This window comes from Wasmannia auropunctata, unplaced genomic scaffold (assembly GCF_000956235.1).
Source record: "Wasmannia auropunctata unplaced genomic scaffold, wasmannia.A_1.0 LD336076.1, whole genome shotgun sequence".
NCBI classification, from domain to species: domain Eukaryota; kingdom Metazoa; phylum Arthropoda; class Insecta; order Hymenoptera; family Formicidae; genus Wasmannia; species Wasmannia auropunctata.
Window position 1 is genome coordinate 6,325,086 of NW_012026814.1, and position 12,262 is coordinate 6,337,347.

Consider the following 12,262-nt stretch of genomic DNA (forward strand, 5'->3'; position numbering starts at 1 on the left):
GGCGAGAGCAAACTGTACTGTGGTTTGTGCGATACATCAACCCAGCAGTCAAATGATTTCGCTCTTTGATGACATTATGGTACTCGATCGAGGCAGATGTATGTACTGCGGACCAAAGAGCGAAATCTTAAACACGTACAGCATTGCTGGGTTTACGTGTCCCAGTTTCTATAATATAGCCGAATTTGGTAATGTTTGACTTTACTCGTTTAACTTGATAATAAAAATTAGAAGAAAATAGAATAATTAGAAAAAGAGCATTCATAAAACTATACGCACATAATTTATATATATATTTTTTTAATTTTAGAACCGGTTTTTTTTTATTAATCTTGTTCAATATAATTCTTCTTGAATTAAAGAGATACATTATGTAATTAATTTCAATAAATTATTCTTTAACTTTTTTTTATTAAGTATTGCAATAAACATTATGAGAAATATCTGTGTAATAATATTATTATTATGATTTGAATATTTGAGGGATGTGTACTTTTAAGAAGAAATACTTAAATAAATGTTTATCCTGAAATGTATTCATTTATTTAAAAATCTATTCAATTATATGTAAATCATATGAATACATTTTATATTATACTGTAAAGATTAGAATTTTTCAAAAATATCACAATTATAAAAAAACAGTAGATAATTATTTGATTGTATCCTTTTAATTGCAGTGCTTGAAGTAATAACCGAACAGAGGGGAGATTTAGAAAATCTATACAAGATTTGTCGTGATGAATACGAAAAATTCAGATCACGCAATGAACATAATAAAAATGGTAAACATGTTATATTTTATTATTTAGATCTTGCATTTCTATCTCGGTTAATTTTATCAATCGATAATAAATTATTAATAATTTATTAATTATTTTAATAATTTTCGTATATTAATTTATATGTAATCTTTTATCTTGTTTAGCAGTTATCCAATAATAAAAGCATTAGTATTTTATGTCAAATATTTATACTTATTGCATTCTTTATAGAAATTTAGATTTTTAAAAATATGGGATATCAGATTTGAGTATCATGCGTATAATAGAATTAATATATAGAATTAATATTATTTAAGAAGCACAAAAATAAAGAGCAAGATAATTCAAACAAATATGAGAACTGATTTTTTCAATTATTTTTATAATTTTTATAATAAGTAATAAATTAATTTTTGTAGAATTGGATCTATCTATTGAATCCAAACAGAAAAGTGAAATAGATGATAGAGATACATATATAAATAGCGTAATAATAAAGAAAAAATCGATGTGGGAACAGCAAAAAGTTTTATTTTTACGAGCTTTAATTTGCATCAAGCGAGATAATGTGAGTAGAAGTTTCTGAAAATAATATTTCCGAGTGTTGAAAAGAATTTGTTTGGAAAATCAAAATGCTATTGTTTTGATTGATTTTTTAGACCTTGACAAAACTAAGATTAGCGATGAACATCATAATCTCGCTATTGTCAGGAATAGTTTATTATAATTTCGGCGACGACGCGGAAAAAATATTCAGCAACGTTGCTCACCTATTTTCCTTTCTAATATTTTTATATCTATCGAACGCCGTATTGACAGTGTTATTAAGTAAGTGACATAAATTTCTCTGTTACATATAAATGTAATATATAATTTGTATTATTTTATTATTATAAAAATAACTAAATTATATGTTACTATAATTTTTTAAATTTCTAAACACCTGATAAAATTTCTTTGGCAAGATTTTCAATTTATTTTATTTTACTTATTTTAAACTGCGTAGTAAATGCACTTCATGGATTTTTATAAATAATTGTATTTTGTGAAATGCATCTGTCATATTTGACTGTAGTTCCCACGGAAGTGGCAGTATTCCTGCAGGAACATTTAAATAATTGGTACTCTTTTAGGTCTTATTACAGCGTGAAAATATTAACGGATCTCCCGGTGCAAGTATGATTTAATTTAGCATTATAACTTTGTTACTAATTATTTCTTTTAAAGATAAAGCTCTGGCTTTATGTATATTAGATTGTAATTAAATATGTTATATCATTGCTTTTAAATCAACAATATAATTTCGTTTAATTTCTAGATACTTTGCACCTCATTTTTTGTATTTATATCATACTATATGACAGGACAGCCAATGGAATTTGATAGAATTTTAGGAGTATGGGGCATTTGCCTGTTACTTACGATTCTTGGACAAACGGTCGGAATGTTTGTAGGCACAGTTTTTGGCGCTGAGGTACTCTAACGACGTATTTTTTATTATTATTTTATTTAATGTTTATTCTATTAGAAAAGTTATAAGAAAAAACTATAACAATTTAATATTACATATTAATATTATATCGGAAAATATTGCGGTTTTAATTATTTACTAAAAATAAATTCTACTAAGAATAAATCATTAGATAATGTCTTTATATACGTAATAATAAGTTTTTCAGTTGAATATCTTGTACCATATAAATTTTTATTCGATTGTTATTTATGAGAATGCAAAATATAATTAAATATAATTTTTTTTAGATAGGTGTATTTTTAATTCCGGCAACCGCTATACCATTTTTTCTATTCTCTGGATTTTTCGTGAAAATTGAAGAAATGTCGACATATTTGCAGCCTTTAGGCTATTTGAGCTTTATCAGGTACATGTAATTTTATACAACAGTAAGTATTAATTAAATGCTTTTAGATTTATTATTGAATAGTATAAATCTTTCCTTTCTTTATTTTATAACAGTTATTTATCAAAATTGTTGTTTCTGCTTCTTGATAGAGACATATGTTTTGTATTATATTTCAGTTATCTATATTTTTTCAGTAAATTTGAAACAAAATTTTATTGTAGATACGCGTTTGAAGGTTTAATACAGGCAGTCTATCTTGACAGATCAAAACTGTCATGCTCGGAAGTTTACTGTCACTGGCGTTCGCCAAACAAGATTCTCTCATTGATGGGCATACCAACAGTGCCATTCCACGTAACTCTGATAATACTTGGCTGTTGGATACTGTGTTTACACGTGATCACCTATGCAGTACTTTGTTGGAAAATTTATTATGCAAAAAAATGACTTACTTAATATTTATCTCAAACGAGAGAGTGTTTTTATATGTTTTAAGCAAAAATTATCTCTAGTGTAAGTAATCTTTTTGCAACACTGGGCAAAATTTTAAGAGAAATAATAGGATCAGAAGTGTATAAGCAGTACAAATTTTTTATAGCAAATATATAACAGGTTTAATTATAGTAACAATATTCTTTATAAGTGTTATTAGCATATAAATAAGCGTCAACGGAAATCAAGTGTTATATATTATAATTGATCATCATGTCACCAGAAAATCGTTAGAAAGTTACTTTTAAGTAACAGTACTTTACATTAACCCATAAGATATTATTTGGACATATAAATTTGCAGTCTACAATAATTGTCGAAGTTTGATCAGTTAGACGAATGTATATTGAAAAAATAGTGTGTGTGTGTGTGTGTGAGTGTTGTGTAAGCCATACACAGAATGGCATAATTATGTTCAACATATATGTACAAAAAGTATATTATATTACTTGAAAGGTTAACATTAATATTAATAATGAGTTATTAAGTATAATACAGATCTGTATCATGCAGATCGAGAGAGAGAGAGAGAGAGAGAAGCTGACTACTTAATGATTACGACTGTAAGATACTCACCGACAGTTGTAACTGAGAACTCGAGAGATACACTCGCAAACACAAGATTTACCCATTCTGTGAAAAAAAAGTGATTTTTCTCTTACGCGTACAACCAGCAATCAATACATTAAATTATACTGTAATGCTATAATCAATAGTGCATAAATGGCGTAGTCTACTTAATGCTACAAATGCTTCTAAGCATTTGACTTTCTAATCAAAACATACATTTTGCTATTTGACTAATCTGTTTTATTTTCTATAATTAGTGTATGAGTACTACCTGAGTCACAGCTCGCGATTATGCGGAATGCACAGCGTAGTTAGTTCCGTCCGTTGTTCGTTCTTTGAAAATGTGAACAAGGCCGTGAGAAGACAACAAACAAATCGCACGTGGTTACGTAATAAGTGATCTTACTATTCTTGTTAGAGCAAAAAAAGTATTGATTCGAAGATACGGATACTTTTCTTTTTGGGAATTCTTTAAAAACACGGCACAATCATAAAGTACTTCGAAGCATTTGCAGCATCAAGTAGATTATAATCATTAATTTAATGATCATCGTGTATCATTGCGTATCATGCACGTTATCTCGTACACATAGCGTAAACACTTGTTCTTCAATTAATCAATTGCAACAGCATTGACGGCTACTTTTACGCAGTATTTGACAAAATGCTGGAAGTAAACGGTAACAATGACGCAGCGAGGATGCTTGACGGCGACTGCAAAATCTATGTGCAGGAATCCGAAAAATTGCTGGGCCCCAAAAAATCACAAAACTTGCAAATAAACATCGAATTCAACGATCTCTGTTACTCTGCTCGCGATCGAAAAGGCAAGCTCATTTTGTTATCCTATGTGTATTATGTATTTATGAAAGTCGTGATTCTTTTCCATTCTCGATATCCTCGATTAGTTTTGCATTCTCGATATCCTCGATGTTTTTTTATTGCTGCGCTGGACTGCACAAGAACTTATCAATCGCTTTTATTAAATTTCAAAAATATATACCTGTTTCACTTTACGTACAAAGAATGTACACTCAGCAAATGATGACAATTACAGTCTCTATCTCTTTGGTTTTTGGTCGGAGACTCTGATATCCTATTGACCTATTTGAACGAATCGTCGGCTCTTCTACAGATGGAAAAATCACTGACTAACAGTTGAAAATTTTGATAATTTTTTTTTAAGTTAATTTCTTTGGTTTTTTGCAATCATCGACTGTTTAAACGAATAATCTCTGGCATTTAAAAAAAAACCCAAAAAATTTCCGGTTGCGACCTAATCGCTCTAAATCTCCAGTAAAAGAACCAAATCTGATGATCTTTTTTTTTAGAAGAGAGTATAACAAGAAAGTAACAATAATTTAAAAGTAATCGAATATGGCAGAGGACTATCGATTTTTGGCGGCGAAATACTAAAGATGACGACCATGACATTTAATCATTAAAATTAAAAAATAACTTGATTAAAAAAACAATATGTTATCGGCATGTTGTTATGTTGCATATAAATACATCATGCTTTACTTCTCGATTTGAGCATCAAACGCATTCATTGATAATATACAAATGTAATAAATTATAGATGTTAGTTAAGATTCCCTTAATAGTTAAATAGCGAATTGTTACAAAGTTCTCACATAAACGATTCTAAACAGATATTTACAACATTTATTTTTAACGTTGTAAGAGCTTTTTGCATACGAATGTTCTCTATATAGCCTTTTAACTGAAACTATTAAAAATTAAAAAACGCGGTAGTATTTCGCGCCAAATTCACGCGCAACATAATTATGTTGGACAACGAGACCTCGGATTCACGTAAGCAAGGAGAGTATTTAATATATTTTACAAGTCTTTTACAAGAGTTTATTGATTGCAAGTGTTATTTTATTGAACACTTTTATAATATATTTTTCATGAAATTTTAATGTGTATTTTTTCGCTTCTAATGTTATAATTTACGTAATAGATACCCAAAGCAAAATGACGTCAAAAGACGTCTTAATAACATCTCTAACATTAATGAGACCGTCACCTTGCTACTTGGGTATCTTTGCATTAACTTTATCCTGTTCGCATCGTATAAAGAATACTAGTATACATTAACATATTATATAATTATAAGAATAATAACATATTATATAACTACCTAATCAGCACACAATATTTTTTAAATGTTTTTTTAATGTTTTTTTCATTAATTATTCATTTCCTGAATTCATTTAAAAAAAAAATATTTATTTAACATTTATTTAATATTTTTTTTATATTAAATATTCGTTTAGAATAATGATTTCTAAAAAACGTTTTTTAAACGTTTATTTAATATTTTTTAAATATTTATTTGTCATTAATTTTATGTTTGAAATAAAGACTTCAGTATACATTTTTTAGACGTTTATTTAATATTTTCTAAATATTTATTTGTCATTAATTTTACATTTAAGAAAAATAATTTCAGTATACATTTTTTAAACGTTTATTTAATTTTTTCTAAATATTTAAATGTCATTAATTTTAAATAAAAAAAAATAAAAATTTTAGTATGCATTTTTGAAACGTTTAAGAAAATTAAATTTCAGTATACATTGGGTATGCGATAAATATCAAACTTAATATCTAATAAATACAGATTATAACTGCATGTTGCAGCAATATTCCAATATTAATATTCCAGCTATATTACAGAAATGATACAATATTGCTATACTATAGCAGTTATAATCTATGTTTGCTGAATTGTATATACACTTGCAATTAATTATATAATGAATTATGTAATGCGCTTCGCAATTTCTCGGTAAATATGTAAAATACATCTTGCGTGTAAATGCGATATCACGTTTCCACTTATTAGTCATAATTAAAGAAGAATTGTTTACTGTATAGGAACTGAGAAGACAATCTTACGTAATGTAACGGGGCATTTCGAAACGGGAAAAGTTACGGTGATAATCGGTCCTTCTGGCGTGGGAAAGACCACTCTGTTGAAAATCATATCGGGCAGACGATTAATTGGCGTTACTGGCAACATTATCGTAAACGGTGTTGAACGAAATATAGGAACGTTTCGCAAACAGGTATGCTACGTGCCACAACAATTCCATCTATTGCCGCTCCTCACGACGAAAGAAACATTCTATATAGCGGCACGACTAAAACTCAACATTAATCAGAACGAAGCAATTCATTTAATTGTAAGTAAAATAATAAGCAGAGTTATATATAATAAATAACGCATTGCATATATTATTTATTAGATATTTCTGTTAGATAAATGAAATTGCAAAGAATTTGGGCTTATTAAATTGCCTGGATACATTGGCAAGCAAATTAAGCGGTGGTGAACAGAGAAGACTCTCCATCGGAGTGGAAATGATCACCAGGCCATCCGTTTTCTTATTAGACGAGCCAACAAGTGGTCTGGACAGTGTGGCCTCTAATCAGGTATAGCATAAATTATTAGTGCAGCTATATATAAGTATTAATAACAATTGTATTTACAGAGGTATTACTCAATATAACTGACATAAATCGAAATGTTTATCTCTTGTTATATTATTCTGCTAATAATTCTATTCAAGCGTAGAACAAACCAGCAATATTGCAGCAACGTTGCAACGTTGCAACGTTGGAACATTATGATGTATTGCTTTGCAATATTGTTTAATGTGCTTTTAATGATCTGTATTGAAATGTAAGATTTGCTTTGAATAGCTAGTTAACATACTGCACGATATGGCGAGAGCAAACTGCACCGTGGTTTGTACGATACATCAACCCAGCAGTCAAATGATTTCACTTTTCGATGACATTATGGTACTCGATCGAGGCAGATGTATATACTGCGGTCCAAAGAGCGAAATCTTAAACACGTACAGCATTGCTGGGTTTACGTGTCCCAATTTCTACAATATAGCCGAGTTTGGTAATGTTAACTCTACCGGTTCGATCTGATTAAAGAAAATTAAAAGAATAATTAGGAAGATCATTTATTAATATAAAGCTAGACTTTCTATATATTTTTCTTTAATTTTAGGACCAATTATTTTTATTAATCCTGTGCAATGTAATTCTTTTTTAATTGATTAAAAAAATACATCTGTACTTAATTTCAAAAAATAGCATTATTTTTTAATTTTATGATTATGTATTGCAATAAGCAGCATAATAAGTAATACGGATACTTGTGTAATAATGTTATTATTATTATGATATTTAAATATTTAAAGAATGTGTACTCTTAAAAAAATACTTAAATGTTTACCCAAAAGTATTCATTATTTAAAAATCCATTCAATCATATTTAAATCGTAATAAACATATTTTAATATGTTGTTAATATACGAGTTTTCTATCTTATATTTTAAAAATTAAAGTCTTTAAAAAATATCACACAAATATAAAAAACAATGTATAATTGATTGATTGTATTCTTTTAATTGCAGTGCTTGAGGTAACAACCGAGCAGAAGGATGGAGATTTAGAGAATCTATACAATATTTGTCGTGAAGAGTACGAAAAGTTTAAGTCACGCACTGAATATAATAAAAATAGTAAATATGATATATTTTATTGTTTAAACGTTTTATTTATCGTATCTTGATTATTTTTCAATCAATAATAATTCAATAAAAATTTATGTATTTTAATTTATAGTACACATAATCTTTTATCCTACTTAGCAATGCTTAAACAATAAAACCGTTAGTATTTTATGTGTTAAATACTTACTGCATTCTCGAAATTTAGATTCTTAGCTAGAAATATAGAATATTAGAATTGAGTTCATCTTGCGTATGATATAAAATTAATATTATTTATAAAGCATAAAAATACGAAGAGCAAACAACTCATAAAAATGTAACAAATTTTTCAATTATTTTTATAATTTATAGTAATTTTATTAATTTAATTTTTACAGAATTGGAGCCATCTACTGATTCCAAACAGAAAAATGAAACATGTAATAAAGATACATCTATAAATAGCATAATACAAAAGAAATCTACATGGGAACAGCAAAAGGTTTTATTTTTACGAGCTTTAATTTGTATCAAACGAGATAATGTGAGTAGAAATTTTTGAAAATAATATTCCTAAATGTTAATAATGATAATACTAATTTGCTTAGAAAATCAAAGTGCTATCGTTTTGATTGATTTTTTTAGACCTTGACAAAATTAAGATTAGCGGTACATTTCGCAACCTCGCTATTCTTAGGTACAGTTTTTTATAATTTCGGCGACAATGCAGAAAAAGTAATCAGTAACATCTCTTACTTCTTTATCCACCTGTTATTTTTATATCTATGTAACTCCGTATTGACAGTGCTAATAAGTAAGTGACATAAATTTGTTTGTTACATATAAATGTAATGTATAATTTATGTTATTTTATTATTATAATACATAACTAAATTATATGTTACTATGCTTTTTTCATTTCTAAAAAACTGATAAAATTTCTTTGACAAAATTTTCAAATTACCGTATTTTAAGTATAGTAAATACATTTCATGAAGTTTATAATTATATTATATTAAATGCATCTGTCACATCTGACTATATAGTTCCCACGGAAGCGGCAGTATTCCTACAGGAACACTCAAATAATTGGTATTCTTTGAGATCCTATTACAGCATGAAAATATTAACAGATCTCCCGATACAAGTATGATTTAATTTAACATTATAACTTAGTTACTAATTATTTCTATTAGAGATAAAGTTCTAGCTAAATGTTAGATTGTAATTAAATATGTTGCCATTGCTTTTAAATCAACTATATAATTTCGTTTAATTTCTAGATACTTTGCACCTCATCTTATGTGTTTATATCATACTATATGACAGGACAGCCAATGGAATTAGATAGAATTTTAGGGGTATGGGTCATTTGCCTATTAATTACAATTCTTGGACAAACGGTCGGAATATTTGTAGGCACAGCTTTTGGTATTGAGGTATTCTAACGGCGTATCTTTTATTATTGTAATTTATATTTTTTTCTGTTAGAAAAGCTACAAGAAAAAGACTATAACAAGTCAATATTACATATTACAATATTATATCAAAAAATATTGAAGCTTTATTGATTATTTAATAAGAATGAATTAATAAATTATTAGATAATTTCCTTATAATAATAAATTTTTTAGTTAAATGATAATCTTGTACCATATAAATTTTAATTCGATTGTTATTTAATATGAGAATACAAAATATGATTAAATATAATTTTTTTCTTTTAGCTGGGTGTATTTTTAATACCGGCAACCAGTATACCATTTTATATATTTGGTGGATTTTTCATGAAAATAGAAGAAACGTCGATATACCTGCAGCCTTTGGGTGTTTTGAGTTTTATAAGGTACAAATAATTTTATACCACAGCAACTATTAATTAGAATCTCTTAGCATTTCATTATTAGTGTGAATCATTATTTTATTTTATAAAAGTTATTTATCAAGATTTATTGTTTCTGTTTTTGAATAGAGATTTTTGTTTTTATTATATTTTAGTTCTTTACATTTTTCAGTAAATTTGAAAAACGTAAAATTTTATTACAGATACGCATTTGAAGGAATGATGCAGGCGGTTTATCTTGACAGACCAAAACTGTCATGCTCGGAAATGTATTGTCACTGGCGTTCGCCCAACAAGATTCTCTCCATGATGGGCATACCAACTGTGCCATTTTACGTAACTCTACTAATACTTGTCTCTTGGATACTGTGTTTACACACGATCGCCTATGCATTATTTCGTTGGAAAATTTATCATGCAGAAAAGTGATATATTTAATTAATGTCCATCGAAAACGTGAAAATGTTTTCGTAGTATGTTTTGAACACAAAAATTATCTGTAGTGCAAATTCTCTTTGCAATGGACAAAATGTGGAAAGAAATTATGAGAGTAGAAATGTAAAAGGTAATGTACAAATATTTTAAAACTAAATATATAACAGGTTCAATAGTAACAACATTTTTTTACAAGTGTTATTATCATATAATTGAGCATTAACAGAAATTAAGTGTTATTATATGTAAGTGTTATAACCGGACCCAATAGGCCTATACGCAAAATGGCCAACTGACTGCAAGTAATTACACGAAAAATTTAATAGATAGCAATAGTAGGGCGTGCAAGTGATCCGTGTGACTCAATTGCGTCATTTAATAGATCATATATTTAATTCATTCTGTTCGTGTCAAAACAAGAAAATAAAAACGTCATGACCGCGATGTATAAATTTTGTAGGCATGTAATTGCTTTGTATTAAAACATGGTTATCAGTTTAGTAGTTTATATTATTGTAGCTCTGTATTCATATTGTACGACACTATATTTAGTTTATATTTTTGTCACAACGTTTTATTTATAATCAAAGAAAAGTAACACAGTGTAACTCTTTGTAAGGTAGAACCAACATGGCCAACCTTGGCCATTGAGTCCACACTTCCCTGCAAACACCGACTAACAGCAACATAATTTTAAATTTGATAACCTCAGTTATAATTATGAATTTAAAACTTACTAGAAAGAGAATAAAAAGTAAAATATTTAATTATGTTTTTTATTCAACAAGATATCTGAAAAAAATATTTTTTTTCTTTTATGTAGCAATATATGTAAAGAGCAATAAATTTATAAACTTATAAAACTAATGTTATCTCACTTTATTTTCTATATTTTTAACATTTTATTATAAAAAAGAGAGAACATATACGTGTCCGAGCCGAAAATTTATAGATTGCGCGGCTAGCAAATTGTCGCGGTTTGCTGAACGGCGCGCGGCGCCGCCACCTGGGACGATTCACCCGCGAAATAAATTATAGTTCGCTCGATAGCGAACGCACCGCAGTGCATGTTACTCCGGAATAGGGGAGTAACACGCTGCAGCTTGTCAAGGGCACGCAAGCCTCGTGCTCCAAAACTTTTCGTTTCTGTCAGTTCTTATTTCTTAAAACTTGATGTGTTTCAACCGTGCGCTATTAATTTCATCTCGGATCTCGTCTCGTGCTCGGACATCTCGCTATCGTGCTCCAGTCATTATCAAAAAAATATATCTGTCATCGTGAACAAAATATCCGTCGTCGTGAATAAGATATCAATTATCGTGAACAAGACATCTGCAGCAAAGATATCCGTTCGCGATACTTCTGGTACCGACGCGACGTCGCGTGCAAGATCTTCATTGAAGATACATACTTTCTCGGGCGTTTACCATAGTCACGTCGGTAATATTCTCACTCACAAACCATTGCTCTCTGTATCGAAGCATCAGTCACTGCAATTGTTGTTCATATCAAATAAATAAACGATGTGACCACTGGTGCGTAGCTAATCAACTTGCAGTTTTTATGGAAAAACAACAATTTTATTAGCTATTACAGTTCTCGGTCCGAGAACCTAGACCGATTTCTAGTGTCGTAGACACAAGATTAAAGAGATGTGATAATTTATCTAATGATAATTCATGTTCTAATTCCTGTTCCACAACACTTATCATCTGAAATAAAACGAGTCCGTCGCCTTATCATAATATCTCTCTCTCTCTCTCTCTCTCT

The 12,262-nt window shown here is 28.7% G+C and overlaps 3 protein-coding genes across 11 annotated transcripts in view; all 3 read left to right on the top strand.

Annotated features, from left to right (window-relative positions):
* LOC105449540 (ATP-binding cassette sub-family G member 4-like) overlaps positions 1 to 3,297 on the top strand; it is a 3,416-nt gene extending 119 nt beyond the window's left edge. Inside the window, exons 2-9 of the mRNA XM_011688796.1 lie at positions 7 to 188; positions 681 to 785; positions 1,184 to 1,332; positions 1,424 to 1,592; positions 1,840 to 1,940; positions 2,083 to 2,238; positions 2,526 to 2,644; positions 2,848 to 3,297. Of these exons, the coding sequence (XP_011687098.1) occupies positions 7 to 188; positions 681 to 785; positions 1,184 to 1,332; positions 1,424 to 1,592; positions 1,840 to 1,940; positions 2,083 to 2,238; positions 2,526 to 2,644; positions 2,848 to 3,073 (1,207 nt within the window). The 3' untranslated portion in view covers positions 3,074 to 3,297. The remainder of the gene's footprint in view (positions 1 to 6; positions 189 to 680; positions 786 to 1,183; positions 1,333 to 1,423; positions 1,593 to 1,839; positions 1,941 to 2,082; positions 2,239 to 2,525; positions 2,645 to 2,847) is intronic.
* A 383-nt stretch (positions 3,298 to 3,680) lies between these two features.
* LOC105449362 (ATP-binding cassette sub-family G member 1-like) lies at positions 3,681 to 10,674 on the top strand. Of its 3 annotated transcripts, none has more exons than XM_011688545.1 (12): positions 3,682 to 3,815; positions 4,319 to 4,515; positions 6,578 to 6,885; positions 6,962 to 7,135; positions 7,406 to 7,616; positions 8,137 to 8,244; positions 8,613 to 8,758; positions 8,860 to 9,028; positions 9,261 to 9,361; positions 9,498 to 9,653; positions 9,942 to 10,060; positions 10,261 to 10,674. In XM_011688545.1, the coding sequence occupies exons 2-12, from the start codon at positions 4,353 to 4,355 to the stop codon at positions 10,484 to 10,486; spliced, it is 1,881 nt and encodes a 626-aa protein (XP_011686847.1). In that variant the 5' UTR covers positions 3,682 to 3,815; positions 4,319 to 4,352; the 3' UTR covers positions 10,487 to 10,674. The 3 variants fall into 3 exon arrangements, with proteins under 3 accessions (XP_011686848.1, XP_011686847.1, XP_011686846.1); XM_011688544.1 differs by having other exon boundaries at positions 4,342 to 4,515; XM_011688546.1 differs by lacking the exons at positions 8,860 to 9,028; positions 9,261 to 9,361 and having other exon boundaries at positions 3,681 to 3,815; positions 4,342 to 4,515.
* An 855-nt stretch (positions 10,675 to 11,529) lies between these two features.
* The window catches only part of LOC105449360 (ATP-binding cassette sub-family G member 4-like), an 8,792-nt gene continuing 8,059 nt past the window's right edge, over positions 11,530 to 12,262 (top strand). For 2 of the 7 annotated variants that reach the window (XM_011688536.1, XM_011688537.1), the window contains exon 1: positions 11,530 to 11,932. In XM_011688536.1, coding sequence (XP_011686838.1) covers positions 11,560 to 11,932 — 373 coding nt within the window. In that variant the 5' untranslated portion in view covers positions 11,530 to 11,559. The other 5 variants (XM_011688541.1, XM_011688538.1, XM_011688540.1 and 2 more) reach the window with 5 other exon arrangements.

What these genes read in the sequence shown, in the direction of transcription:
- LOC105449362 (XM_011688545.1), top strand. Translation starts at nt 4,353, where the DNA reads ATGCTGGAAGTAAACGGTAACAATGACGCAGCGAGGATGCTTGACGGC. An exon ending in CACTGAATATAATAAAAATA is followed by an intron (nt 8,245 to 8,612) that starts GTAAATATGATA and finishes TAATTTTTACAG; the next exon opens with AATTGGAGCCATCTACTGAT. An exon ending in TTTGTATCAAACGAGATAAT is followed by an intron (nt 8,759 to 8,859) that starts GTGAGTAGAAAT and finishes TGATTTTTTTAG; the next exon opens with ACCTTGACAAAATTAAGATT.